General features: G+C 38.5%; 1 protein-coding gene across 10 annotated transcripts in view; it reads right to left on the reverse strand.

Annotated features, from left to right (window-relative positions):
* GRIA4 (glutamate ionotropic receptor AMPA type subunit 4) overlaps positions 1–26,597 on the reverse strand; it is a 218,705-nt gene that overhangs the window by 63,819 nt on the left and 128,289 nt on the right. For all 10 annotated transcript variants that reach the window (XR_001875005.1, XM_017816029.1, XM_017816031.1 and 7 more), the window contains exons 4-8: positions 25,816–26,000; positions 10,877–10,930; positions 8,701–8,859; positions 6,773–6,940; positions 5,024–5,128 (exon numbers count right to left, since the gene is read on the reverse strand). Coding sequence is in view for 9 of the 10 variants with exons in the window: in XM_017816029.1 (XP_017671518.1) it covers positions 5,024–5,128; positions 6,773–6,940; positions 8,701–8,859; positions 10,877–10,930; positions 25,816–26,000 (671 nt within the window). In the remaining variant the exon portion in view is untranslated. The remainder of the gene's footprint in view (positions 1–5,023; positions 5,129–6,772; positions 6,941–8,700; positions 8,860–10,876; positions 10,931–25,815; positions 26,001–26,597) is intronic.

The raw sequence follows: 26,597 nt of genomic DNA on the forward strand, positions 1-26,597 counted from the left end.
CTGAGCTACTTACTTCAGAGGCACAAGTTAAATCCCATTTTCATTCATTTGAAGCCTTGCTGGGGCATAAACAAGATATATGAATTTTTGCTCTCCACAAGAATATTTTCATTCACTAATCCTCCAGATCTTCCAGTCTTAGACGGAGGAGTGAAAGACATCTAGATGACAGTTTTGCAACCCCATGGCTAATCTCAATTCCTTGCTCCACCACGGGCCTCTCAGGAGACTCCAACCCAGAGACTTGCACCAGGTTTTTTCCACCTAACTGCTGGCACTGACCTTTTAGTACCTACTTTAGAAGCCCTGTTATTCAAGCTTTCTTTACACTCATGGGACAGACAACACCAACAGACAGTGACTCAGCTCATTCAAAATAAGCACCTCTCCTAAAAAACTGCTTGTTTTTCCACTGACTAAAGCATGATGAGAGTGAATTCTCCCTAAATATATCTCTAGGAAGTGCCTACAGGGAGGTGGAACACCACATCCACCTTTTTTTCTCCTTGGCTTCATCTAGGCTGCCACAACCCTTCCCAGAGCAGTCTTTAGGTGAAACAGCTGCTTTTGTTCATTGCTGGAGATGAACTACTCTAGAATCAGATTTGAATCAGTCATTCTTGTATTCCCATGGAGGAAAACAACTACTCTCTCTTTTCTCCTTCTTGCCCATTCTCTTTTTTGCAACTAGATCATGGTTGTCTGTGCATCCACTGACAAGGCTGCCATGGAATGGCTCAGTGGCTGTTCCTCTGACCCAGGACTGACAGCACTCAGCTTCATGTCAAATGGACAACATGTACACAAATGCATCAGTAGAACAGTGTTCTAATCCTACCTAAAGGGGCTCCCCAGGTTTCTGGGAACCTAACGAACTGAGAGACTTATCCTCCTTCCTAGCATGACATAACAGACACATGATTTAAAAGGTTCCTATCAAAGAGATGCAATTCAACCCAAGACAGCTCAGTTTCCAGAAGCACCTGGGGACCAGTCAGAAGCAACTGCCCCTACCCCACTCCCTTGATTAATTAGGAATTCATGAGACCAAGAGTTGGGAGAGAGGAATGTCTTGTCCATCTTACTAGAAAAGGGAATTTTAGTGGAAAGTGGGCTCCAGGCAGAGCTCCAGTGTAACTGCCAAAGGACATTCTGTGCCTTGGCTGAAAAGATTTCAGTATGATGGAAACTGGCTAAACAATCAAATCAATTATGCAGTCAATATTATTTCTAACATTATTGTAGAGTCCTGACTAAAATTCACCATCACATAGGATTTTGCCTCCATGATGAGGAGAAACCTCTTATTCAGTTCAAGGCAGTGATGTGATATGAGAGTCTAAAAGCGCAGGGGAGAGCTTTTGGTTCCTAGTCTCATATGCATTATATATATCCTCTGTACTCTTAAAAGAGTCAACCTTCCTCTTGATTTTTACATTTACTATTTCACTAATTATGGAGAGACAAGTTGTTTTAGCAGTCCCATATGGCTGAACATGAGTGATTTTTTTTTTTCTACAGGAAACACCAATGCACACAAAGTAAAGTTCCTTTAAAAAATGCCTGCAATTTCTCAAAAAATGGCTTTATCTCTGTCTGAATTTTCATATGATACTTACTTTTATAATGCAGTACATCATTCATATGTGATATAGTGGAGTGGGAGGTTTTCTTCCTAGTAGGATGCCCTGCTAAGAAATATTCTTTTTCACCAGAAAAACCATACAGTCACAGATACAATTGATTGCTGAAAATTTCAAGCTCTTGTCAAAAACTGTGATCAACTAATGGCAGAATAGGTGCACCAAACCCTGGCAGTCTGGGGAATTCACTACGATAGTGAATAATTGTTTTTCATTGTGCAATTCCTCATGGCTATAAAGTTCAGAAGGAAAGCAGGAAATGAATGATGTACTTTAGTTTGTGCGCATTGGTGTGAACACATACGTGTTCTGTTCAAACCTGTGCTAAACTAACTTTGGAACTAGATTACCGAATAAATATGAAAGCTATGTCATGAGACTTGTATATCGATTCACAGTCACTGTGAGCGCACTAAATAACAGTATGCTTTCCTATAAATACTTCAGATCCACAAGGAAAAAACTGTTCAAAGGATAGGATTGAATTCAGCTATTAAAGTACCTCCAATTCTATTTGTATTGCAATTGAATTTCATAGGAGTTGCATCCACTAACATGGAGGCCGAATTTGTCTTACAGGAAACAATATTGCAAAAATATCTGCCTCAAAGTAAATTTGTCATAACAGTTTGGCATTTTATTGAATAGCATAATTTCTGAAGGCCTGTGCACCTCGTAGCAGCCACTGAAGTGCTCCTGCTGAAGCTCACAAGTCAACTAAGGGCAAGAGAATACTCAAAAATTTTGATAATCAATTTTCATGTTGCCCAAATTGGAATTTAGAAGTCAAATCTTAGACTGGCTTGTGCATGTACATGTAATGCATAATGCTTTGTTTAATTTTTCCTTTCCTTTTTTTTTTTTAATTTTGGTGACATGATGCATGGCAAATGACACAATCAAAGAATGACTGAGCTGGGAAGGGACATCTGGAAGTCATTTGGTCAAACCCCACTGTTCAGCCTAAAGCCAGTTGCCCAGGACTGTGTCTGGATAGCTTTTGAATATCTCCAAGATGAAGACTTCACAACCTCCCTGCACAACGTGTGCCAGTGCTTGGTTACTCTCAGAGTCAAAAAAGCATTTCCTAATGTTCAGAAGGAACCTCCTGTGTTTCAGTTTGTGTTCATTGCCTCTAGTCCTGTCCCTGAGCATCAATGAAAAGTCTGTATTGCTTGATTGCAACACTCCAGTCACAGGAGCCAGTCCATTCCATCTCTGTGATCCTTGCCCTCACACCCTTCCCCTCACCAGCAGATTTTGATGTAGTTCTACAGAGAAGAAGCAAGTAAGAAATGCTGCATAAATGAAACTAACATAAGCATTGGCTATTTTTTTCCATTTTACTAAACTATATGGAAGTCTGTCTAGCTTTGCCATTTTCTAATGATCTGTTCACATATTTAAAACTGTGGGCAACAAAAATCACTTTTCTAAAGATTAGAGCCATGCACTACTCTCTCTGGAAAGGCTAGTTTTGAAAAGATATTGCTGAGTGACTCATAAGTCATGTTATGTAGGACATGAGAAGAAAACATTAAAAGTGAAGGCCTCTTAGTTCAATTAAGTATAGTCATTTCTCACATATTATATAGGATTTGTCAGGCTGGACCACAGAGTTGGTCCAGTGATCACATATAAAACACTATCTAATACATGAGAAATAAATTCTTGTGAGTAGCCAGATCTGTCAAAGCTGTTATGACTTGTTATATCAAAGAGAGGTAATGGCTTAAGAGTGGCAGAGAGGCATGGCTGAAAGGTAAGAAAAGCACCTTGGGCCTTCTAGCACAACACAGACATAGCTCCTCTATTTGCAGCCACCTTCCCCTTCAACTGCAGGCAAGAAGAGAGGATGCGGACATCCCTGCAGTGGTGGCAGCCACACGCATCTCCCAAAATAGGTTATAAAGACTGAAACATCAAACCTTTTCAAAAGTTTGCTGACATGCAAATTCCCTAATTAGTTACAGAAGCTGTGACCTAATTAACCACATCCTTTGCACCTTGCCTTTCCTCCTGTACAACTGAGAATAGAGGATGCAAATGACATATTTCACCATTTGCCTTTGATGTATCCCAGCCACCCATATATCCTCCTAGGTGCCAACAGTGCGGCACAGAGCCAGGAAGGAAGCAGGACTGGTAGCAAGGTCTTATACGTTACCTGGCAGGAGACAGTGGACTTCCCAAGAGAGAGGGAAGACAAACTCCTCTTTCCCAATCTATTTTTCAGCCATCTGTCATACTTTCAAAAGACAAATGCACCAATATACTTTATACACAGGCACATGCTTTTCTTTGGTATATATTGCTCTATATTGTGAAATATTGGCAATTTTTTCATCTGAGTGTATAATTCTGCTCTGGGTCTGCGGTTTAACACTCTGCCTCCTCAGCACTGTGGCAGGTAACTGTCTCTGGGGACACACAGTTTACCTGTGGCACTATTTACTGCACTTGTCACCTCTGGCCCAACAGCAGAGAGCTGTTTAATTCAATTTTGATTGCTTTGGCCGTACTCAAGCAGCCATGAATCCCCTATTCACTATCACCTCCTCCCTTTTCTTGTTCTGATGACCTCACAAACAAAACATGCCACGGTGACTCCAAAGGAAATAAAATCCATGAGCCTGTATACATTTTCTGCTTTTATTTGTTTTATACTATGACAAGTGGACAAATTTTCAGCACAGATGAGAAAGGGTCAACAAAGTACCCAGATTTATCTTTTTAAAGTGATTGGGCTGAGTGATAATGAGCATTCAGACATGGAGGATCTGCTAAGACATATATTAATGTGCATTTGCCTAAATTGCTCACAAGCAATGAATCAAGCACGCAGGATTAGATACTGAAATTAATTTCAGAAAATGTAAGTATTCAGGGCACTCTCTTTTCCTCCTCTCTCCTCTTCTGTCCTTTCACCCTTAAAAACCCTATGTTAGTAACAGCCTATGATTCATGTTTACACAGAATGTACAAATTAACCTGCTTAAAAATGCCAGTAACTTTAAAGACAGAAATCTTTGGATAAGATACAAAGAATATCTACTGTTCAGAGTTCTGACCATTTTCCACCACCTAGCTGCCTAGCAACATGCCATCCAGCTGGTTTTCATTAGTATGCTTGACTGACTGACATCCCACCACTCCAAGATGCACACTTGTTTTTGTGTTTCCCAATTTGTTGCATTGAATAATAGTATCTAGCAGAAAATGCAGTTTAAAAATACTTCCACCAGAAATATTCTCCATGTATTCACTGTATTATATCTTTTTAAACCGCAGAGTCCACTTTAATAAAAGTCTGCATAACCATTTCATCATACGTAACTCATTTATACAATATGAGGATAGTAAACATTGTCAACACATACCTTTCGAGGCCCTGTGTTTTTCAGCTCAAAGACATCCATGGTGTAGTTGACTCTGCGACCATAGTGGTCAAACTGAACATTTCCTGTCAATCCTTGTATTCGAACCTAAACATGGAGAAAAAAGCATCATGAAGATCCAGTCTTATATTCTTTATTTCAAATGTCACAGAGCAGTGCAAGTTATCCTGGCTATGTCCTTAGAATACCATAACAACACTACTGTAGAACAGTCAGGCATTATAAAGCAATACATTTAGCTACTTTTCTTTATATTCCTTTTTCTTGTCAGACCATGCTCAAAACAGGCTTAGGTATGCCAGTATCTAACTGCTAACAAAGACACACAATGGACCTCGTCCTTTTTCATGCTCTGCAGCTCACCATCTTCCAACTGCAGGTTCTAAAGAGAAGTACGTTTTTTACCATTCTCATCGCTCCTGCAGAGTATCTAGGGTCATATGAAAAAACCTAAGGGATGTTTTCGCCTGAGCTCATGTATCCTTTAAGCTCCCACTCTGATGGATTAAATGTACAAATTGAACATATACTGCTCATTAAGGTAAACTTGACAACAACCTTAGCCCCAGTAAAGCAACTTACTATCACAGAAGATGGGTGACATGCAAAGGGCTTGAAAAGACTGTTTTAAAAGCATCAGAGTGAAAGATAGATGTAAAACCATAAGATTGACTGTGGGAATTTTCCACCACATGTCTCAGCTGAAACCAGAACTCTGTTTTTTCTTTCGGTACTTTACTTAGCCACCAAAGGATGACACTACACTACTACACCAAACTGTTCTCCTCATCCCAAAGAAGTCATGGCCATATTGGTGCTGGCTTTGATTGTATCTGGCCATGCAAACCACTTTGGCTGAATTTGAAGGTTCATGCTGTCTGCCCAAACACAGAAGCCTGACTTAATGCTTCTCTCAATTGTTACAGATGTGTTAATCTGCAAAGAGTATGTGAAGCATACAAAATGCTTTATTTCTCTCCTTAAGAGTCAGAATGCAGACTTAAATCACTTACTCTTTCCCTCTGTCCATTTCTATCTCTACTGATTCTTCTCCAGGGCTGAAACCTTGGCTTCTAGGCACAGAGCTGCCAGCTCTGTCAGCAGTCACTTCTCCTCAGCAGTTTCTCCTGAGTGCAGCCTGCTCATTTGCAATGATTTAAATTCTACTGCAGGATTTTTATTTTCTTACTGTCCCATTCAAAGGAAAGGCTAAATCATCTTGACAGAGATCTGGAACTTTCTAGGCATCCATATTAATCAGGAATTCAAAATCCTGACATCAGAGAACAATGGCTCTGGGTTATTTCTTCTTTAAAGAAAAAAAAAATTAATACCTATGTGATTTCCCTGGGAGAAGTCTACTTTTATTGAAGATGACAGAAACATATTTTAAAGACTATATTATGTAGCTATATCTTTTTCCTTAAATGACAATATTTGTAAAGCCAGGTTATTTGCAATAGTAACAGATGAGCTCACCAGTTCAGTGGAGGAAGTCCCAACCATCTTAAAAGAATTAACAGTAGTTTCAAGTAGTTTTAGTTCCCCTCTGCCTTCATTCCAAGTTACAAACCAGAACAGCCTGAACAGCCCAAGCTGTTTCCAAATGCCAACTAAAAAATAATTTCTCCTTCTCCATTACTACCCCTGTGCATACTATCTTCCAAGTCATACAGTGTGCAACTAGTATCCAATATTCAAAAAGATCACTAGAATAAAGCCTCCCTTTACCTGTTTTAATGTCCTCTCCATATCAATTCCTTGACCCCATGGGGCTGCAGGGTTGGCAAGACAATCACCAGCATTTCCTCTCCTTGAAATATCAATTTTCTGTCTTCTAAGATTACGGAAAGTTTCAGCCATCACAAGTACTCCATCATATGTCAGTGCAGATGTATACTAAATAGATGAACAAACACACTGCATCAGAATTGGCATGTCTTTAAAAAAATCACCTGTCTCAAGTATTTCTAGTTTGATTCATTACGCAGCAGTTTCTACACCTTCATTTAGTAAAAAGCTCTCCTCAAAATTAAAAGCAAGTTTGTNATGCAGGACATTTCAGTAGCTCCAGTTTTAAAACTGTATTTCTTAAGGGTAGAAAAATCTGGATCTTAATTAATAAAAGAAAGAAATTGAACTGGAGATATTAAAATCTTTTTTTTTCCATTTGTCTTATATATTAGGGAATAACCCCATCCACTCAACTTAGTCAAAACAAAAAGAAAGAAACAGTAACTCATTGAGAAAATATAACTGAAAAAATGCATGATAAAGAGCAGACATCCAGGCTGCTGGAATTGTTAAGAATGATCAAAAGTATGTTCTTCCTATTGGAAAACCTGTGTTGGTTCTCTACCTGACACATACACTGAATGGTCTGTGTTTCTGCACTAACTACAGTAACTGCTTTAGGTTGATAACATGCCAAATGCAATGTGTACAGCAAGTCTTTGGCAGATGTTAGCCTGGAGCCACATTAACAAAGGGGTGTTTTCTCAGTATAGTCCTCTGATAAACATACTGTATCAGGAGAAGTTGTTCACATGCCCAGGGCTGCTACTGATATGCCCTGCAATTTACAAAATTTAAATTCCCTTATTCAAGTCTAATTTCCTTCCCTTCCTTTGCCTTGCATATAATAAGCTCTTTGAGACATGGTTTATCCTTATAATCTCAAATTTTGGTTATCTCTGGGTGAATTAGATGTGATTCAAATTAATCATGCTGACTTCTCTGAAGAAGACAGCATCATCCTGTTTGACGTGGCAAGAAGTCCTATAAGTTGAATCGTTCCTGTCTTCAGTAATTGGGCATGTCTGCACTCTATGGCCCACAGCATCCTTGTTTTTTGTTTTTGTTTTTTTCTTCAGAACATAAATTTCTGGAATGTTCACTGAATTATGTAGCTATGTTTTGTAATAACCATGTTGATTCTTTCTCCAGACTTTGTCAACCTACCCATTTCCCAGCCAAGGGAGGACTAATTGCTTATCTTTGCATAGTGCCCAGCACAAAGGGGGCCAGTTTCAACTAAGTCTGATATGCCTTTGTGCATATAATAACAGAACTCTTTTGATGAAGTCATATTTAGAGCTATACTGTGATTTGCCTGCCAGGAAAACTATATGTGAGAGAAATATTTTGTTATCAACCTGTGAGGGATTAGGATAGAGGAACACTGGGATCAGATTTCACTTTAAAATCATGCCTGAAGGTGATTACTACACCAGGTTTTGAGGTGGAAAATTTCCAGAGGAAACTCCATAAGAAAAAGTAAAGGTAGTAAATTTATGAGTATTATCTCATACACAGAAGAATTCAGCTGTTGGGAAAGCTCTATAACCTAGATAATTGATTAAATAATGTAAATTTTATTGAAATTAAGTTGTCAGTTAAGCATTTGACCCTTACTTGCTGTCGGTAAAGAGGTGAAGTTGGAGAATAAGTGACAAAGGACATTCAAGAACATCAGTAAAATGTGCTGCAGTTTGTGTTTCCATCATACAAATGCAAGGATAGGCATGATTAGTTGCCAATAATAGTAAGATCAACCGCCTTCTCCTCTGCCTAAATATTCATTCATGTATTCAACAATGTTAATTAGAAATTAGAACACCTGAGTGATATCTTTGGTAATGCTTCAGATCAGCCAGTACCTTTGGTGGGGTCTCAGATCCTGGGTATTCTCTCTGGTCCAGCTTCTTCCAACGCTGCATCAGCTTAGTTACCATCGGGGTACTGAAATCTACTAGCTGAAATCCAGTCACATTGGCTCCTCCATGCATAAATCTCTCCAGAGAAATATCTTTGAATCCCTAGAAAATCAATTTAAGATTTTGTTTGCCCTCCTACACCACTGTGGGTCCAATCTGTTCTAGGTCAGTGCAGTAGCATAAAGAAAGCACAACAGCAGGATTCCATTAGAAGGCAAAATTTAAAACCAGAGTAATGTTGAACCTTCATTGATAACTTCCTTTTGTGTAATAAAGAAAAAAACCAAGAAATAAATTTCCCACATTACTGCTAGGGTGGTCTTGACAGCTAAGCAACACATTGCTGGGAATGGCAGGCACTTTTTGAAGAAATGCCTTTGGCAAATCAACTGAAAACTGCCTGCAGAATATTAAAACCTTAATCCAATTTCCATCAAAGTTGGTAGATTTGAATGAGCACTGTACTAGTGCTTTAAACAATGCATTCCTCTTTCTTTGCATGTTTGAAAAATGAACACTATTCTGTAAATACATATATTCCAGGATCCCAAATCTTTGTTCGTGAAGCCTAGCCATGATACTCCAGGATTCACTGTTTAAGCTGAAAATGTCTGAGATAACGAGATAATGCAGTAGACATTAGAAGGCAAAGACAGCACATGAGGATCTCACTATTAGTGCAAGGAAAACATAACACAGAATCACACTTCTGTGAAATAGGAGTGTAGTAGCTGTCAGATCTGCTATATATTGAAAACCCAGACTGACTCTCAACATTAAAAGAGAAAATAAAGTATATATACCTCCTGACTTATCAGTTTCTCTGGCTAATCTGTTCAGCACATATAAAGACGAATTCTTTACTAAAATATGCTTTTAGGGACAGAACTGAACTTCAAGAAACTGCATAATGCAAACTGCTAAAGTACTTAGAAGCAAGAATAAATCTTTCTGCTCCTTTCCTAGCTGCTATGTTTAAGGCTAGCTCAGAGGTATCTTATTTTTATTTTCTTAAATTCCTCTGATTGGTATTTATCAGTGAAAACAGAAGTGTACACTGAACCTAGAAAGATTTAGGAAAAAAATTTCTGGGGTATTGACCCAATATTCCAAGGGAAAAAAAAACCTGTAAACACGGAGATTTGATTTATGTCCTAAGGGATACTGACAGTAAATATAAAAGGTGACACATCAGGTCATATTACCCACATTATTGAACAGACAGTCGATAACAAAGTGTGCCCCTGCTGAAGTAGAGGAGTAGATGTGCCTATCTCCCCTGAATACCCCACTAGCAGTTCACTGCAACATCCAGTTCCTTGTTTACAGCAACTATTTTGCATGAGTAAAATTACCTGAGGAACAACAAAATTGTAATGTTGAAAAATTTAATTTGTAAGACCTAAGAGAATAGACAAGTCTCATTTAAAACTTCTGATGCCCTAAAAATAATCTGAAGTGATCTTAAGTTAAGGTACAAGTACAGCAAAGCACAACAAAATACTTCACGTCAACTAAAATTTCTTGAGAGAGAGTGGAAAGAAAACAGTTCAAAGCATACATTAGACTCTGTCCTACATTCACTGTGCTTTGCCAGGTATGTTTTTGGCTTAAAGAAGGAGTTATTTGAATAATAAAATATTGAATTTACTCTTTCTTTGCCCTCTTCTGAACATTATCTGTGTGAATGTCCAGTTTAGACTTAGAGTGGAAATACCAAACTAGTAATTTGACTAGAAATTGCTGAGCTTACATGAAAATGAATGTTCCCTGGAGAATGTATAAAAGTTACCTCTAGAACTGTTACATTACTAATAATAAAAAGATGAGTCAAAAATCAGTGTAGTTCTGCAAATTCTAATTCAGCCACAAGATACAGTCCTAGCAGTCCTCTATACTACACTGATGATTTTTTTTAAATTTAGGAAGGTAACATTGTGTCCTTCATATCTAGATGGCTGTAACAACAAATCCAAGTTCTTTTATGCATCATAAAGGATATATTCTGTACAACCACATATTAGAGACAAACGGGAAATGTGTGAAGTGCTATAACTTTTAAGTAAAACTGAGTGTTTCACTTACCGAGCAGGGGTATAATTCTAGAAAAGTATCTTACCAGGTTGGCAACAATATAGTGGTATCCTTTAACATGCTTTCCCACGCTAACAATCTGTGAGGGAAATAAAAAAAAAAAAAACACCAAAACAATATCATATTGTTTTCTCTATCACAAGTTATATAAAGTTGAGAGTCTAATAATGTAACTATAACTTTCCAGGGAAAGTTATATCACGGAAAAAAGTTAACACTGAAGTGAGTAAAGTAATGAACTGGTAATCTCAGTGTCTTCTGTATTGAAAATGTTACTGTGGTATACTATTTTATCAAATAAAGCAATTATCTATGGGATACAAATTCAGAAGGAGGACATCACACATTAGCTACAAAGCCTATCCACTGATGTACTTTTTAATTTGAAATAAGTGCAGAATTTATGAATCACACTGAGTTTTCATCTCTTGGGATCAAAGCTGTTCGCCCTTGAGGTGGTCAAGTACTATGAGTGTTACTCAGCTCTTAGTAAAACAGTAAAGACTTCGGGAATGAGCATGAGCAAGGACAGAGCAATACAGTGAGGCTGCCTTTGAGTGTTTAACCAAAATATAGCATGAAGTGATGGGAGAAGGCAAAAACCATGATGTGCAGCCGCTACAGTCCTGATAGGACAAGATCAGCCACAGAGTTTAGATAAAAGCTATATCAACCTGCCCCTTGTATCAGTATTATTGCAATTTCTATGATGTAATGACTCTTCTTCAATGTGCTGACAACAAAAAATGAGATAATATTTTGTCAGTAGAAAATGCTGATAATAGATTCATTGCAGACTAAAGCTGCTTTTACTAAAGAAACTAACAGCACTACCTGTAAAATGCAGCTTGCGTTCAATACCAGTACAGTCCTTTGAACTCTTATTTTTGATAGTCTACCACTCATTTAGAAAAAGCCTGCTTGCAGCCCAAATATTTGGGGTTTTTTTCCTCCTCATGTACTCATCTCCACAAAGCATATTCTCTCAAAACTTGTTTCTTAGGGTAAGTGATAAAGTACACATTTATGTATCATCTAGTTGTCTTAACTTCCTTTATGGTCTGTGGAAAAAGCAGGCACTTTGAGAAAACGATTCATCTTATTTTAAAGCACATGCGTAAAATTAATTAGACGACCTGTGCCCTGAAAGTATCTGTTTTTCTGCACCCACTAAAAAAAGATTTGATGGTGATTAGCTCTGATGTAGACACCTACCTACATTTTATATCCCTAATGTTAACTGAGATGAATTTCACTCTAAAAATGTTGATTATGCAGACAGAAAAGAGAATAATTGTTTGTATTTTCAACTAAGACTGGATACAATTCTGATTTGGAATTTGAAAATTCTTATAGTTATTGATCACACACAGTTTGAAAACCAGGAATTGGTTATGATTTAGAAAAAAAGTGCCTCTTTAGTGAAACAGTTGTGAATATCTCATAGTTTTGAATATACAAAATACACATAGTCATTTTTTTTTCTCAGTACTCAAAGCTGCAGATTATGATCTACAAAACAGTATATGAATTCTTGCTACCTGAAGAACCACCTTTCTCTACACTGCACTTCTACCCTGAGATAAATTGAGCCAATGAACTTAAGTCCTTTGTAACAAGGGAAGGAGTTTGACAGCTACTCAGTCTGGAATGCAAATTCTTACAGTTTCCTTATCTATTCTTTAACTGGTTAGCAGTTTCTGGAACTTTGAGAGATGAGACCTCAACCATTCCATATATGTAAGAGTAGATATTACCCAGAACCAAACACAGGCCTGAGATTTTTACAGATGAGATAGTGTTCCAAAAAGCCTTTGCTATAGAAGTTTATTAAGTCTGGAGGTACCTAAAACCCTGGTACTTCCTTGTGTACGCCTAAATTCAGACCAAAAGGCCAAGCTCAGTCACAGGCCAGAGATAGGGTAGAGTAGCATTGTCTAACATCTACATTAGCGAGTAGGGCAGCTGGTACGATAAGATCCATACAGCAAAAGCTGTGGTGTTAAGGAGCTGGCATCCATGACACACGTTTCAGGAATTTACTGTGGACTCTCTAACCTTGTCACTAGACTGAGCTCACATTACACTTCTGGGCACATCTTGTTTGGCATCATCCAAACGAAACCTATTTCATGTATTTTGAGTCCAACCTTGATGCGAAACTCAGTAATCTGGAGATTCACTGTAAAAAAAGCACATTCCTGACACCAATTAAGATACTCTCGGTTGTGCTAAGATACTCTCGTGTGCCTGTGGGCCGCACTTTCTTAGACAGGCTCTGAGCACCTGTGGGGTAGGTGGCATATTCATGGAGCACAAGGTTGAGCAGTGAGAACTGCCTTAATTTCAAAACATAGGTCCTTGAAGAGAGAGCAGCACTGTCACAGGGACCTTTGGTGGCTCTGTCATGGAGTAGTCTGACGCAGCACTCACTGGGGTTGGCTGCAAAACTTCGCAGGGTGAGGCATCAAAGATGGGCTGTGCCAATTACATAAGCAGTGATACACCATGAAAGTGCTGATATGGTAGGTCAGGGTCATGATAGATCAGGAATGACCCTTTGTATTTATAACTGTGCTTTTCATTGCTTCAGGGTGCTTTGATTCAAAACTGTCCTGGTGCCAGTAACTTAAGGGAATATATGGTATTTACATACTATGTGCATACATACCTGTGTACTATGTAGTACCTATGTACCCCTTACGTAGTACTTCATTTATGCATTTGAAACAATTGTTTTTGCCCTATACTCCCACTCTGACTTCTTCTTAAACACCACACCCAGATAGTGCACCGACCTTTTGTCACAGTGAGAGTTTAAGAAGACCTCAGTTTGCTCAGGGAGATATTGGGAAGAAAGTGCTGGGAAAGGTGGACTTTAACTTCTTTGGGGAAAGGCTGAGAGCAGGTGAAAGCAGTATGCTCCACTTGCTTCTGTATGTTGATTTGCATGTTTTAATTCAATGACCAAGGTGACTAGCACCTAGAATTGGAGCTTTATTATACTCTTATTTTTTAAACCCCGAGAAATTATTAAATAATCATCAGTATTAAGAAGAATGAATAAGAAAATACAACCTGCTTCCCAAATTACCAGGAAATTAGAGAAATTACAGGAATGACAACAGTTATTCCACACATTATCCTGTAGTCACACTATTAGTGCATATCTCATTTCTGCAAATGCGAAAAAATAGAATAAAAAAAAGTGATACATTAAGGCCTTTGGGCTATTAAGCTTATTTCAGAATCTAACACAACTCTTTTTTTTCTCCCCAAAATATTATTGTTTATCTACGTGTCTGTAGAAAGGTGAACTTAAAAAAAACCAAATCAGTCTTAGGCTCTAATTGCATTACCAAATGCATTTACATTTAAGAAACTAAAAAGAACAGTGTGAGAATTTTTAGTTGCTGATCTAACATACTGTAATTATGAAAATACCTTATTCTGATTTCAGGATTCCAGTGGTAATCAAAAGTAACTAGAACTACACCACTGACTTTAAAGTGCAGTAAAACCAGGGCCAGTGAGATGTGAATCCAACTCAGGCTTTAGGCACAACTCTGAACTTTGTGTCTTTATCATACAACGCTGTTCTTTCCATTTAGATGAACAATAGCCTAGCCTAGGAAATTCAGAAACTATTCTACTACTGAAAAGAAAGGCTACCAGTGTCTGCTTTGATTATTTTCTCTTTTTTTTCCCTCTAAGTGGCAAGTTCACTGACTTTGATAAAACTATTTGCAGACTTACATCAGCATCAAAACACAGAATCTGACCCAAAGTCATCCTCTGTTCTCTACTACTATGAAATGGATATTGTATATCACTCATTTTAAAAGAATGCTTAACTTCTGTAGCATGAAATGTCCCTCGTTATGATTTCCGGAAGATGGAGGTCAGTACAGCTGGAGTGCAAAGGACTTATTTTCAGTTAAATATCTTCAAAGGGTGATAGCTGTGCGTTACCAATTGGACTTTAACAAAGGTTTTCCTCTTTGCTATTGTGTCACAATCCACTGCCTTAAGAAAAAGAACACCTGCAATAAAATGAAGTCTGTCTAACACAATATAAAAAGTGTGGAGACTTGTTAAAGAAGGAAGATTGAGACCTGACCTGAAATATTGCAGCAGAAATGGCAATGACACAAACCACAACTGAAATGGGATTTTTATACAATATCTGAAGCCAGGATGAATCTTTTACAAAGCCATAAAAAAGCAACTGAGAAACAAGCTTAATTTTATCAGTTAGGACTCAAAAAAGGACATTGTTGTTGGGGAAAGGGTGGACAAGTATCAGAGAGGATGTTAAAGGCAACAAACAAAGCAGAAGTGGCTCTTTCTTTCTTGTGAAGGCAGGTGCTGAGCTGGAACAGGGGCGTGCACACCCGCCCCTTGCACAGTTGAGCAAAGAAGGATGCTTCCCACACAGCCCCCGTGTCCACCACCAGCTGGACCAGCAGAGTCCTGTGCAGTGCAGGAAGCTGCTGGGAAAGAAAATCTGTAGAGGAGACTCAAAAGTCATTAACCAGTGCCCTGAGCATGGCTAGTTGCTTCCTCCTGCTGCTAAAGTTGTTTGCATTCAAAGTCTACTCCCATGAAAGGCTCACTCAGAGCTAAATAGGATATGCAGAGTTGTAGGGAAAAAGGAGGCAAGGAAAGAGAGGAAGGGTGGAAGAAGAAAGCTCACTTCACCAATCCTTTAAAACATTTGTATTTGTCCTTTGTCTCCTACTGCCTATTTGTTCTTTCAGTAACTGAAATAACATATTTCTCATGCCCAAACCTCATCAGTTGTGTGCTGCAGTGACAAAATGTGTTCTTATTACTGTGCAGTGTGGGACTAATACTGTGTGCAAAATCCCATCTGCTTTACAGAAATAAGGCTATGCAGAGCCCCTCCTGGCTCTGCGGGGTGAGGAAACTGCTGGGGGCAGTGCTGGCAGCTGGCTCCTTCAAGGAGAAGAACTATCAGTTTGCATTGACATTATAGCGTTGCACAGAAGCAACTCCATAGACCTAAAGAGGAAAAAAAAGCATGGAGAGAAAAGAATGATGAAGAAAAGGCACCTTATGAATCTTCCAATCCCTCTGGGATTAAGAAGAGATACACACAGAGCTGCTACTAAGTCCCTGAAATAGTACGAAGCCCAAAAATGCTGCCACCAGCCCGAATTCCTGTGTGCCATGCACATACCAAATTCTTTGCCTAATGATTTGCTCCTATGGCTCTGTGGGAGCAGAACTAAATGTCCATTTTATTCATGCAAATCTAATAGACACAGAAAAAAACTGCAGACATGCTATTTCTGACTCAAGAGATAAAAAAATCTTCATTATGCCCCTAAACTACATGCAAAAGCAGTGCCATCTCTTGATGAATACCTATCTGTGTTGTGCTACTGATTGTTTGTGCCAACATGCCTCTGTGCTCATGAAAAACAGGGAAGCAGAAGACACTGTGCAGGAATGCCTGTTTAATCCATATGTTTGGTTAATTTTGGCCTTCCTGTAAGTATTATGTTGCAATTTATTAAAATATGCATTTATTATTATTTTAAATTAAGTATGCTAGTGATCTAAATATGATTTGCAAAAATGTCAGTTGCTATCTTCAGCTAGTGGACACACTGGAAACTGAGTTGAGAAAAAAAATGTTTTTAAAGCCAGCCACCTTTACAACTTGATCTATTTAGAGAAATTCAGCAGGGAAATTCAGCATTAACTTTTCAAGTTTAGCATTCCTATGACAAAATATTAAGGGCAGATGGAGAATGAATGGAATATGTCAGCTTCTGTAATTGGTGTGACAGCTCGCTCCATTTTACCCATCAGAGACATTTGGTTTTCAGTGCAAACACATACATGATACTTTCAGCAACATATCTCAAGGCTCTTCCTCAGTGTTAAGAAAGCTGAGGATCAGCGATGTCAAACAACACATCCACAGAATCACAGAATTTGCTGAGTTGGAAGGGACCCCCAAGGGTCATTGAGTTTATCCCTTAGCCCCACAGGACCATCCCCAAGAGTCACACCATGTGCCTGAGAGTATCATCCAAATGCTTCTCCTGGAGAGTCTGTTCCAGTGCCCAACCACCCTCTGGGTGAAGAAACACTTCCTAAAATCCAACCTAAACTTTGCCTGACACAACTTCAGGCTATTCCCTCGGATCCTGTCACTGGTCGCCACAGAGAAGAAATCAGTGCCTGCCCTTCCTCTTCCCCTCACGAATAAGTTGTAGGCTGCAATGAGGTCTCCCCAGCCTCCACTTCTCCAGGCTGAACAGACCAAGTGACCTCAGCTGCTCCTCATATGGCTTCCCCTCAAGGCCCTTCACCATCTTTGTTGCCCTCCTTTGTACTCCCTCCAACAGCTTAATATCTTTCCTATATTGAACAACTAAATTAAGAGAACTAGGAACATCACTGAAGATACTGTGCAGCTACTTCCTTATCATGCTTATTAATAACAATTGTTAGCTGTTATTAATTAGAGGTTATTGGTTTGTAATTTTTACAAGATAAGATTAATGATACTAGTACTTTACCAATGAAAACTTCACATCCATGTTTAATTTTTAATATTACACAGTACAGTATGCATTCTTTTTATTATTATGTATCAGTTAAGCTGTGTACATTGAAGCATTAAATCTGTGCCAGATGCTGCGTAACTATTTTCACCTCTGTGTTTAAAGGCAAATACAGCCCTGGATGAGCAGCGAGGCTTGATCTTGCTGATACAGAGCACTGACAGAGATGAGAAAAGTGCCTATCGACTGAGAAACATCCCATTTAATTCTTATGGGCTGGGAAGGGTAGAGAGCAGGAAAAAAACCCTGGAATTAGCCTGTCTGGTAGCTCAGGAGCTAAACTGATGATGTCTGACAGAAAAACTGATTCACTATGCAGAATTCAGAAGAAAATGCTGCTCACAGTGAACATGTTGGAAGGTTTTGAACACACGGAGTGCTGAGGTTTGAACTTTCTCAGATGGAAACGGGTGGGAGAGGATAGAGCTGCTACAAATGGAAGAAGAAAGGAAATCCACTGCCATTTGTGCAGAAAGGAGAAACATTTTTTTCTGAATATAGGCCTCTTTATGTCCAGTGGATATATTAATGCACATATCTGTGTGTACGAATATAGAAACAAACACTGTAAATGTTACTGCATATGAAAAGCCTGAGAAAACAGAAATTAGGAGTACCAACATTCTCTTTCAGAAAGAAGTAAACATAAAGGTCCTAGGCAAATGCAATTACACTTAGCTTGTGTTTCCAGTTTGCTCTGCTGAGCTATGCATTATGGAGACACAATTAAACTAAATTTCTGGTAAAAATTTGCCCAAGAGGGTTATTGGAAATAAGGAAGAAATACTTAGTAGCAGAGAATGAGGAACCAAAATGCTGGAGAAGCATGCTGCCTGGCTTAGTGAAGGATTTTTTTAGATGTAGTCACATAATGTATCACAGAGATTGGTCTGATCACCCTGGTATTCCTTCTAGCTGTTTCTGATGCAGGCACATTACAGGTTTGCAAGATTCAATACAAGATGATACACAGGTCACTCACTCATAAGGTATTTCTATCTCAACAGCTGCCTATAGGTGTGAAAACAGAGTACTGGGAATCCAAGGAGCTCATCTGTGCACATCTGTGCCTTATTTCATGGCCTGACTCTCAACCTGACTCAAAAAACACAGCAGGACAGGCTAGGTACACACTGGATAGGAATAGGCTTTGCAGGAAAGCTCTTGAAGTTCTGGTAAATGACTTTACCACAAGTTGTTCATGCACCCTCATGGCAAAGTAAGCCAACAGCCTCTTGGACTGCACTGCCAGCTGGTTGAGGGTGCTGATCCTTCCTCTCTGCTCAGCTCTGGTGAGGCCCACCTTCGGTGCTGTGTCCAGTGTCAGGCTCCTCAGTACAAGAGAGACATGGACATACTGAAGCATGTCCACAGAAGTGCCACAAAGGTGATTGAAGCATCTGTCATGTGAAGAGAAGCTGACAGAGCACACTGTAGAAGAAAGATCTCAGGCAGATCTTAGCAATACGTAAAAATACCCAATGGGATGGTGTAGGGAAGAGGGTACTTGACTCTTCCTGGATGGGAGGAATAGGACAAAAGGCAAAGGATAAAGGTTGCAGCACAAGAAATTCCAGCTAGTTATGAGGAGTTTATTTTTTAATATGAGATAGTCGAGTACTGAAAGAGGGAATAAAGTGGTTGTGTGATCTCCATCCTTGGACGCATTCAAAATTTGACTGAATGAATAACCTGATCTAAGCTTGCCCCCTCGAGCAGTGAGAATGTCTAGATAACCTTCAGAGGTGACTTCCAATCCCAATTCTGTTATTTTGTTTTTAGAATTGAACTGTTCATGTCAGCACTTCACAGCCTGAATTTCAAAAATCATTCCAAAATCTGTCTAAAAACAAATCTCAGAGCTCTAAGAATCCAGCTCCTTTTTTTCTGGTACCTTATTTGCTCTGCAGTGCTTAATATGTGCTGACAATGAGAATTCTGGCAGAAAAAGAAATGGGGGAAACAGTTTCAACACTTCATGCTTTTGAAAGCTTCCTTACATAATTTTACATGCCCTTTTCATATAGATTAACAGCAAAAAGAAAAAATATTGAAAGACTAAAAGAAAAGGGCTAAGTATTTATAGTTAATAACATTATCCCTCATTATCTAAATGATTCTTACACTTTTCAGCTTTATTATCAAATCTATTTGGAGTATTGACTGTATTGTACACCTGAATACATTTCTGAGCATTGCACAAACTGAAAGAAACAGCTGTTAGATCAGCGATGGCTGAGCAAATGACAGTCTGCTTCTCCAGTAATAAGTGTTATTAGTGTCTGAAGAAGTAAAATGAACAAATACAATAGTTGAAAAAATAAAATATGTTTTCACTGAAGTATTCAAAATTATTTTCTGTGATATTCTCCAAATCTGACCACAGTTTCACTGTTTTATTACACTTCAGTATTGCTTATAAAACAGCAAACAAAGAAATAATGAAAGAAATCTATGACATGTATTTACTGAAAGCAAACTATCCCAAATAACTAAATGCAAGTACAACTTAGGAGACAGCAACATGACATTTCCTTAAATGTGTGTTTTGCTATAATTGCTACACATTTTCAGTCATCTTTCCTAAAGAAATCCCTTTTGTGCTACTGAGCTCTCTGTGGGTCTGTCTACCAATTTTTTAAAACATTTGGCAATTTCAGCTATATTTGAAAGGAGGACAATGCCTCTAAGACATTGTCTAAGACATTAAGTCTGTACAGTCCTTGTTAATACTGGCTGCTGGGTGGAAAACAGACCCATATGTTTTGGCCACCAAAAGAATAGGAAGGACCTGGACACTACACCTCCTGTCTGACAGCTGCTAGTCAGCACATGGGTATTGATGACTTCCACGTATTTCGTGATTAGCCATAGGAATTGCGATTTCTTTCTTGCTCAGTACACTTCTGGGAAGAAAGAATTTATGGTGCTTGTGGAAGTGGTGGTCTAGGAGAAAAACAAACCCACATAAACCAAAGGGGTACATTTCTTTTGTCAGTATATTTATTTTGAAACATGGATTCTGTATTTCAGATAGATATTTAGTAAACACAGTTTGAAGTAATGATTTTCTAATTTTAGTAGACACACCCTTCAGCCTTAGGCTGACTTGACTTGTGATTTTCGGTGAATAAGCAAAAACGCACACTATTTGGAAATGCAGGAAAAAAAAATTAAAAGGAGTAAGAAAATAAGCAAAACTCCCAATGAAAAGTGAAAGAAACACACATACTGTGCCATATGTAGCAAATGACTACTTTGGCCTGGATAGTTCAGATGCTGTACAGTTTGCTGCTGGTGTTAGTGGATTAGTTGGAAGGAAATGGAAATTGTGTTACTACGAGTTTTAAACATTTGTTTTGTCTTAAACAGAAAGTTCTTTGTATTAAATTGAGGGGAGCACTTTAGAAACACAACTTGGAAAGAAGAAACACAGAAGTAGAGAATTTTCCATGTCTCTCACTGACTTGCATCCTGTGATTCAAACAGAATATTTTTGTGCTTTTAAAAGACCACCTGCTGAAAGCATCATGAAAAAAGGGATGTTGATAAACAAGGACATAACGGTCCTTGAAAGAATATGAATCACCAGAAATGTATTCTGCTATATAAGCAATAACTGTTGCATAAAACTCTGGAGATGTCATTTTATCTTACTGTGTCTTTGTTTTAACTCTCTTTTTCTATCTTGTCCCAGTAAACTGCAAAGGTAATGGTAAAAACAATTCCTAATTTTATGCCTTCAGGAAAATTGAACTTCATCTCTGCTTCCACTCACTTATGCAATGCAAATAAAGGGCTACTATAGTTTACTTTTTGAATTAAAAACTTGTAGCACATTTTTTATGGTTGTGTCTGAACAGATGAAATAAAAGGCCAGGTAAGTAAACTGGGGACACCCTTAATCAGATTTGGTGAGATCACTTACAAGGTTCTAGAAAACTTTCTGTTAAGTATCAAAAGTTGTCTGTAACTGTTAAGTATGGATGTGCTTTCTCCAAAATGGAAACACACATTCTGGAAGCTATGCAGAAAGCTTCATAATGCGTCAGGGCATGCTTGCCCTTCCCAAAGACAAGTCGTGTATATCACTTAAAATAGGCAAGTAAAGAAAACACTTTTGGCAAAAGTCTTGATGATTGTGTGCTGTCTTTTGGAGCCTGGAATAGCAGGATCATAAGGTCTGCCAGGGGAATGTAAAGGAGTTTCACTCCCAGGTAACAAAAAGGTTTTCCTGGTTATGGCTGTTGTAAGATGTTAAGGAGGTAGGGTGTTCTTTTACCACCCTGAGAATAATGGATAAAAAGGAGCTAAAATTATCCTGGTATGCTTAAGTTAGAGCAGATTCTTGAAAGCAGGTGGAAAACTGCTGACTCAGACAGGCTGAAGACACTGTCTGTCTTACTGATGAACCAAAACAATAACTCTGACCAGTGCAGAAATGAATATCTTGTTCCAGGGTTGCATTTAAACAGGGATTTGAGCTGTTTAAACAGGGATTAGTGCAGTGCCAACTAGCCAACTAGCACTAATACCGGAACCAAGCAAAATGTTTCCAGTAACCCCCAGATATCTCCAGTTGCTACAGGAGACTGTATAGTCTTGTGTGAGTGAGCATGACCAAAGTAATGGAGCATAGCTTTAGTAAGAAAACCATCACAGTCTTGGCATATCCTCGAGAAGCAAGATTGAAAACCTTTGCTGAGACTAAGATGAGATGGTGCAATCCAAGCAAATCAGGTACAAACACTTGTGTGCAGCCTGAATACATCTCCTGGATTTAATGTAATGCCGGCCCTACTGTACCGCTCTAAAATTGAAATCGGAAAATGAAACTCCCATCTCTCTATACTTCACCACAAAAAGAAATACAGTCTTGGCCTTGCCCAAAACATCAGTCTCACCATAGCAACATAAAACCTAAAAGGAAGATTGCATGATGAAAATGTACAAGTGGGGTTGTGCACTGAGGGGGGGGCGGGGAGGGGAGTCTGGAATGCAGATACATCATTGGGTTCCAGGAGAGAAGTTTTCTCTGAAGACAGATCTCAGGTACAGAGTGTGGAGGCAGCTTCTATATACACCAGGGCACACAGAGAGGAGAAAATAAATGAGAAAAGATAATGAACTAAGAAAAATATAGGAGACAAAAAGAAACAGGAAGTGGTGACATTAAAGTTACACAAGAAGTGAGGAAAAAGCAAGGTGCTGATTTTCTCAGCTGGGCAGCTGAAGCGGACAGAGAGGAGAAGACATCAGGTCAAATAATTGGGCCCCCGGTATGGTCAGGGAAGGAGCACATGAACTTCTTGATCCAGCAAGTGAAAAAGTCTCCAGTCTTCATCGCTTGAGGTACACAGTCATGAGAAGTGTGAGTGCGTATATACATGGGCAGTCACTTGAGAAGAAACTCACAAGCCCAGAAGCCAGTTTCCCTCCCTTCATTAGCGTAGATTTAAGGGTAAAGCACTTTGAGTTACAGTCTCATTACTGAGATTTAATTACTTTTCCTAAATGTTCTGCAGAACATTTACTTGTACATTGCAAAGTATTACAGTATAGTCACAACTTAGGCTCTCAATTACAGGAAAACTAGGCAGGAAAGAAGTTGAGTTAATTAGACTCACTGAACTTAATCAATTCCTCTGTGTATGCAGGGAAGAACATTCCAACTTTTAGTCCATCTGTGAAGCCACCTTCCCTGTCTGCTACAGGTTACTAAAGCCTTCATGCAAAGGGAAAAAAAATCAATGGCTGATATCTGAAAAAGGGTGTCATTTTTCATTTTCTACATTAGGCTAGTTCATTTTTGCTTCATTTATGCTTTTGGTAAACTAAATGCTTTTGTGTCTGAAACTGCTTCTGACTGCCCATCCTTAAACCAGCACTTGGTCTCTGAAGGTCATATTGGAGCCCCAAACCAGCACTCCAGGCCCACTTGTAGGACAGCCTTGCTAGGAAGACCAGGACCTTTACAATGGACAGTAAAGCTGCAGCTCTTCTGCATACTTTGTCTAGCTTGGCTATAATGTGATTCCTGCTTGACTGTCCTTTGGAAGGATGGAGGGAATCTCCAGGCACAGTGGGGAAGAAGGGAATTCACATGACATGTGAATTCCAATTTAATTAGGTAATGTTAAAAAAATTAAAATATATACATATATATAATACTTATAATACATATATATATATATATATATATATATAATATATATATATATATGCCCATATATATATATGGGCAGTCACTACTGAGAAAAGAAAAAGTCCACAAGTCCACAAGCCAGTTTCTTTCACTTCATTAGCACAGATTTAAGTGCAAAGGTTTTACACTTAGGCACAAATAAATGCAAGTACAAAAAAGGTTATTTTCTAGGTAAAATTTATCCCACCCCAAATTAGGCAGTAGCCAGATAAATCACTTCCTAAAAGTGATATAAGTATATTGCATGTTAGGTGTTAACTCCTACCCCCAACCCTCCCTGTGCAGTTAATTAGAAGAAGACTCAACTAGCTTTCAGGCTTGCCCTGTAGAGGCGTGAGACAAATTCTGATTCAGTCTGTTGTGGCCATGCACTTGATTTTTATAACTTAGCATGCCTGCATTAACTCCCTATCTTAGGCATGCAAAATCTAGACCTATATGAACTGACTATGCAGGTGCCAATCTAGAAGGAAAATGACTAGCAGCTTCTGGGTGCAAATAAAATGTACATGTGAGATCAGTGAGATCCAAACATGTACTCAATGATTTCATTTTCCTTTGAAACGGAGAGGATAATTAGTAGATACACCTACACAGGATGGTGGGTGTACTTCAAGACTTATGGTAATAGAACATACTTTTTTTATGTCACATTTGCATGCCATGTGAAAGAAATCAAGTACATCATGTACACACACACAGAGCTGAGAGAGAAACCGTTTTTCTGAATGTATTTTAAGACCCTCACATGGGTGTTCTGTTTTACTATAATACAGGATGAACTCAGGGAGGATTTAATTATAAGCTATAGAAAGTATGTGTCAAAACATAATGCCATTCAGAATATAAAACAATATAATGGCCAAATGAATGTCTGTAGCAATATGGCATTGTCTGTTCTTCTCTTCGCAACAGTCATAGAAAAAGTTATTGTTATATCAGCCACGCTATTAATTCTCAGTTTCCCTCTTTACCTTTTGCCAGTGAAAGAAAAATTGATGTATATATGTCAATGAGTACTATTTTATGCATTTATGAGTACTATTTTATGAATTTCTGTATTGAAAATGACATTTTATTTTTCAGTAACTTCAGAGGCAGATGCATCATAAATGTTTTTGCTAAAAAATCTTCAAAATTCTCTAATCCACTAGCCAAGAGTAGCAGCGTGGTGGTGGAGGGTCCAGCACCAGTAGATGGCATTCATTCCCTTCAATTCCTGCAGCAGCAGTATGTACTGAAGGGTGAACTTGCACCACAGCAATGTAATATCTGGGATCAATCGAGAAGCAGATAGTTAACCGTAAGTTGTTTTCCTGTCATTTGACAAAATTTTCCTTTCAAAGTACTACTTTATTTTTCCATCATTCCAGGAAGAGCTTATACATAAACACTATATAGAGATAGATTTGCTGCATCTGAGTGGCAGGGTTTGATATTCACTTTGCACACTGGTATAGATACAATCCAGTGCAAGCCAGTCTGTCTGGCCCAGTATTTTCTTTATCTAATAGCAGCTTTCCATGATGGAAGAACCTGACCTCCCTTCCCAGTTCAATAGCACCTTTATTCTATCATTCTTCATGTTCCTAAATACTCTGCTAACGTAATAAAACTATCAGTTTAAATATTTGTAACAATAATTTTAAAGCATGTTATGGCTAGAAATACTCAACCTATGCTATTTGGCAAACAGAAAGGATACAGAATTTAACCAAGCCTTTTTTCTCCCTCTAACAAAACTGAGCTTTACCCCCATGAAGGTACAGACTGATAGCATCTTGGCAATTCAGCAACACAATGTTGTTCCACCAGCCCTATGACTCTGATGCAAAATGTATCAGTCATGGAGGTTGCTGGGAAGCGGGGCCAAATATGCAGCTACCCTGATTTCTGGCACCCTTTGCCCACAGACCTCCAGAGCGGGAAAGGAAGGGCTCACTGCACTGACATGCTGGCTCCTAAGACAAGTATTAAATATGAAAAGAAAATGGAGCAGGCAAGTAGACATACAAATATAGGCCCATGAAGAAAAACAAAAAAGAAAGAACAATCAATTTAATTTCCATTGAGAAAATAAACGAAATGTTATGCACAACAGTGTCTCATATGGAGTTTCAGTAATGTGCTTACAGTGACATTAAAACCAGGTATTACCTGTTCTAAGAGATTCTGAAGCCTCTCTATCTCACAGTCTATTACAAATTTCTTTTCTTGCCTTCGGTCCAGATCTTCTAAAAGCCGCCTGTAGCTGGCATCATTAAAATTCTCCACACAGATAGCACTGACTTGCCAGCTATTTTGTCCTGCTTTTTCCATAATAGCTTGAAGTATTGAATAACCTAAAAGAAAAGGATAAGATACACTAGTAACACAATCATTGCATTTTTTGAACAGAAATTTTCCTTAATCAATATTATGTCTCTTAATATTTCCTCTTACAGAGAAGGGAATAAAAGAATATATGTATCCCTAGCTTTGCCGCTAGCCATGATCAGCACACAGTATGCAATTAACAAAGTTTACAACTGATGTGATCAGAATGCTGGGAGTGACTAACACCATTATGGATAATCTTCATATGATTTATAAACACCAAAGTCTTTCAGTCAAGCATTCACCTTCTCAGACTGGTTTTGTACAGTTTCTGTATCTGGGCATTTCACAGCACAGCAAAGAAAAAATCTGAGCCTACTCATCCAGTGGAAGTATTTGCATACCACAAAAGCATTCAAATGTTTTGCTTTTTTTTTTCTTTTAACAACATTTAATACAAGCAGTTTTTAATGCTTCTTAGTAACAATTCTTTGTTTCATTTAATTATACATATATATGCCAGTATAGAATAGAAATCATATTGATCTGTTTCAGAGATTCTATATAGTGTGAATCAATGTATGCAAAGAGATTAGAGGTTAATGAATGAAGGGCACCATGGA

Source organism: Lepidothrix coronata, unplaced genomic scaffold (genome assembly GCF_001604755.1).
Source record: "Lepidothrix coronata isolate B3197 unplaced genomic scaffold, Lepidothrix_coronata-1.0 Scaffold53, whole genome shotgun sequence".
NCBI lineage: Eukaryota > Metazoa > Chordata > Aves > Passeriformes > Pipridae > Lepidothrix > Lepidothrix coronata.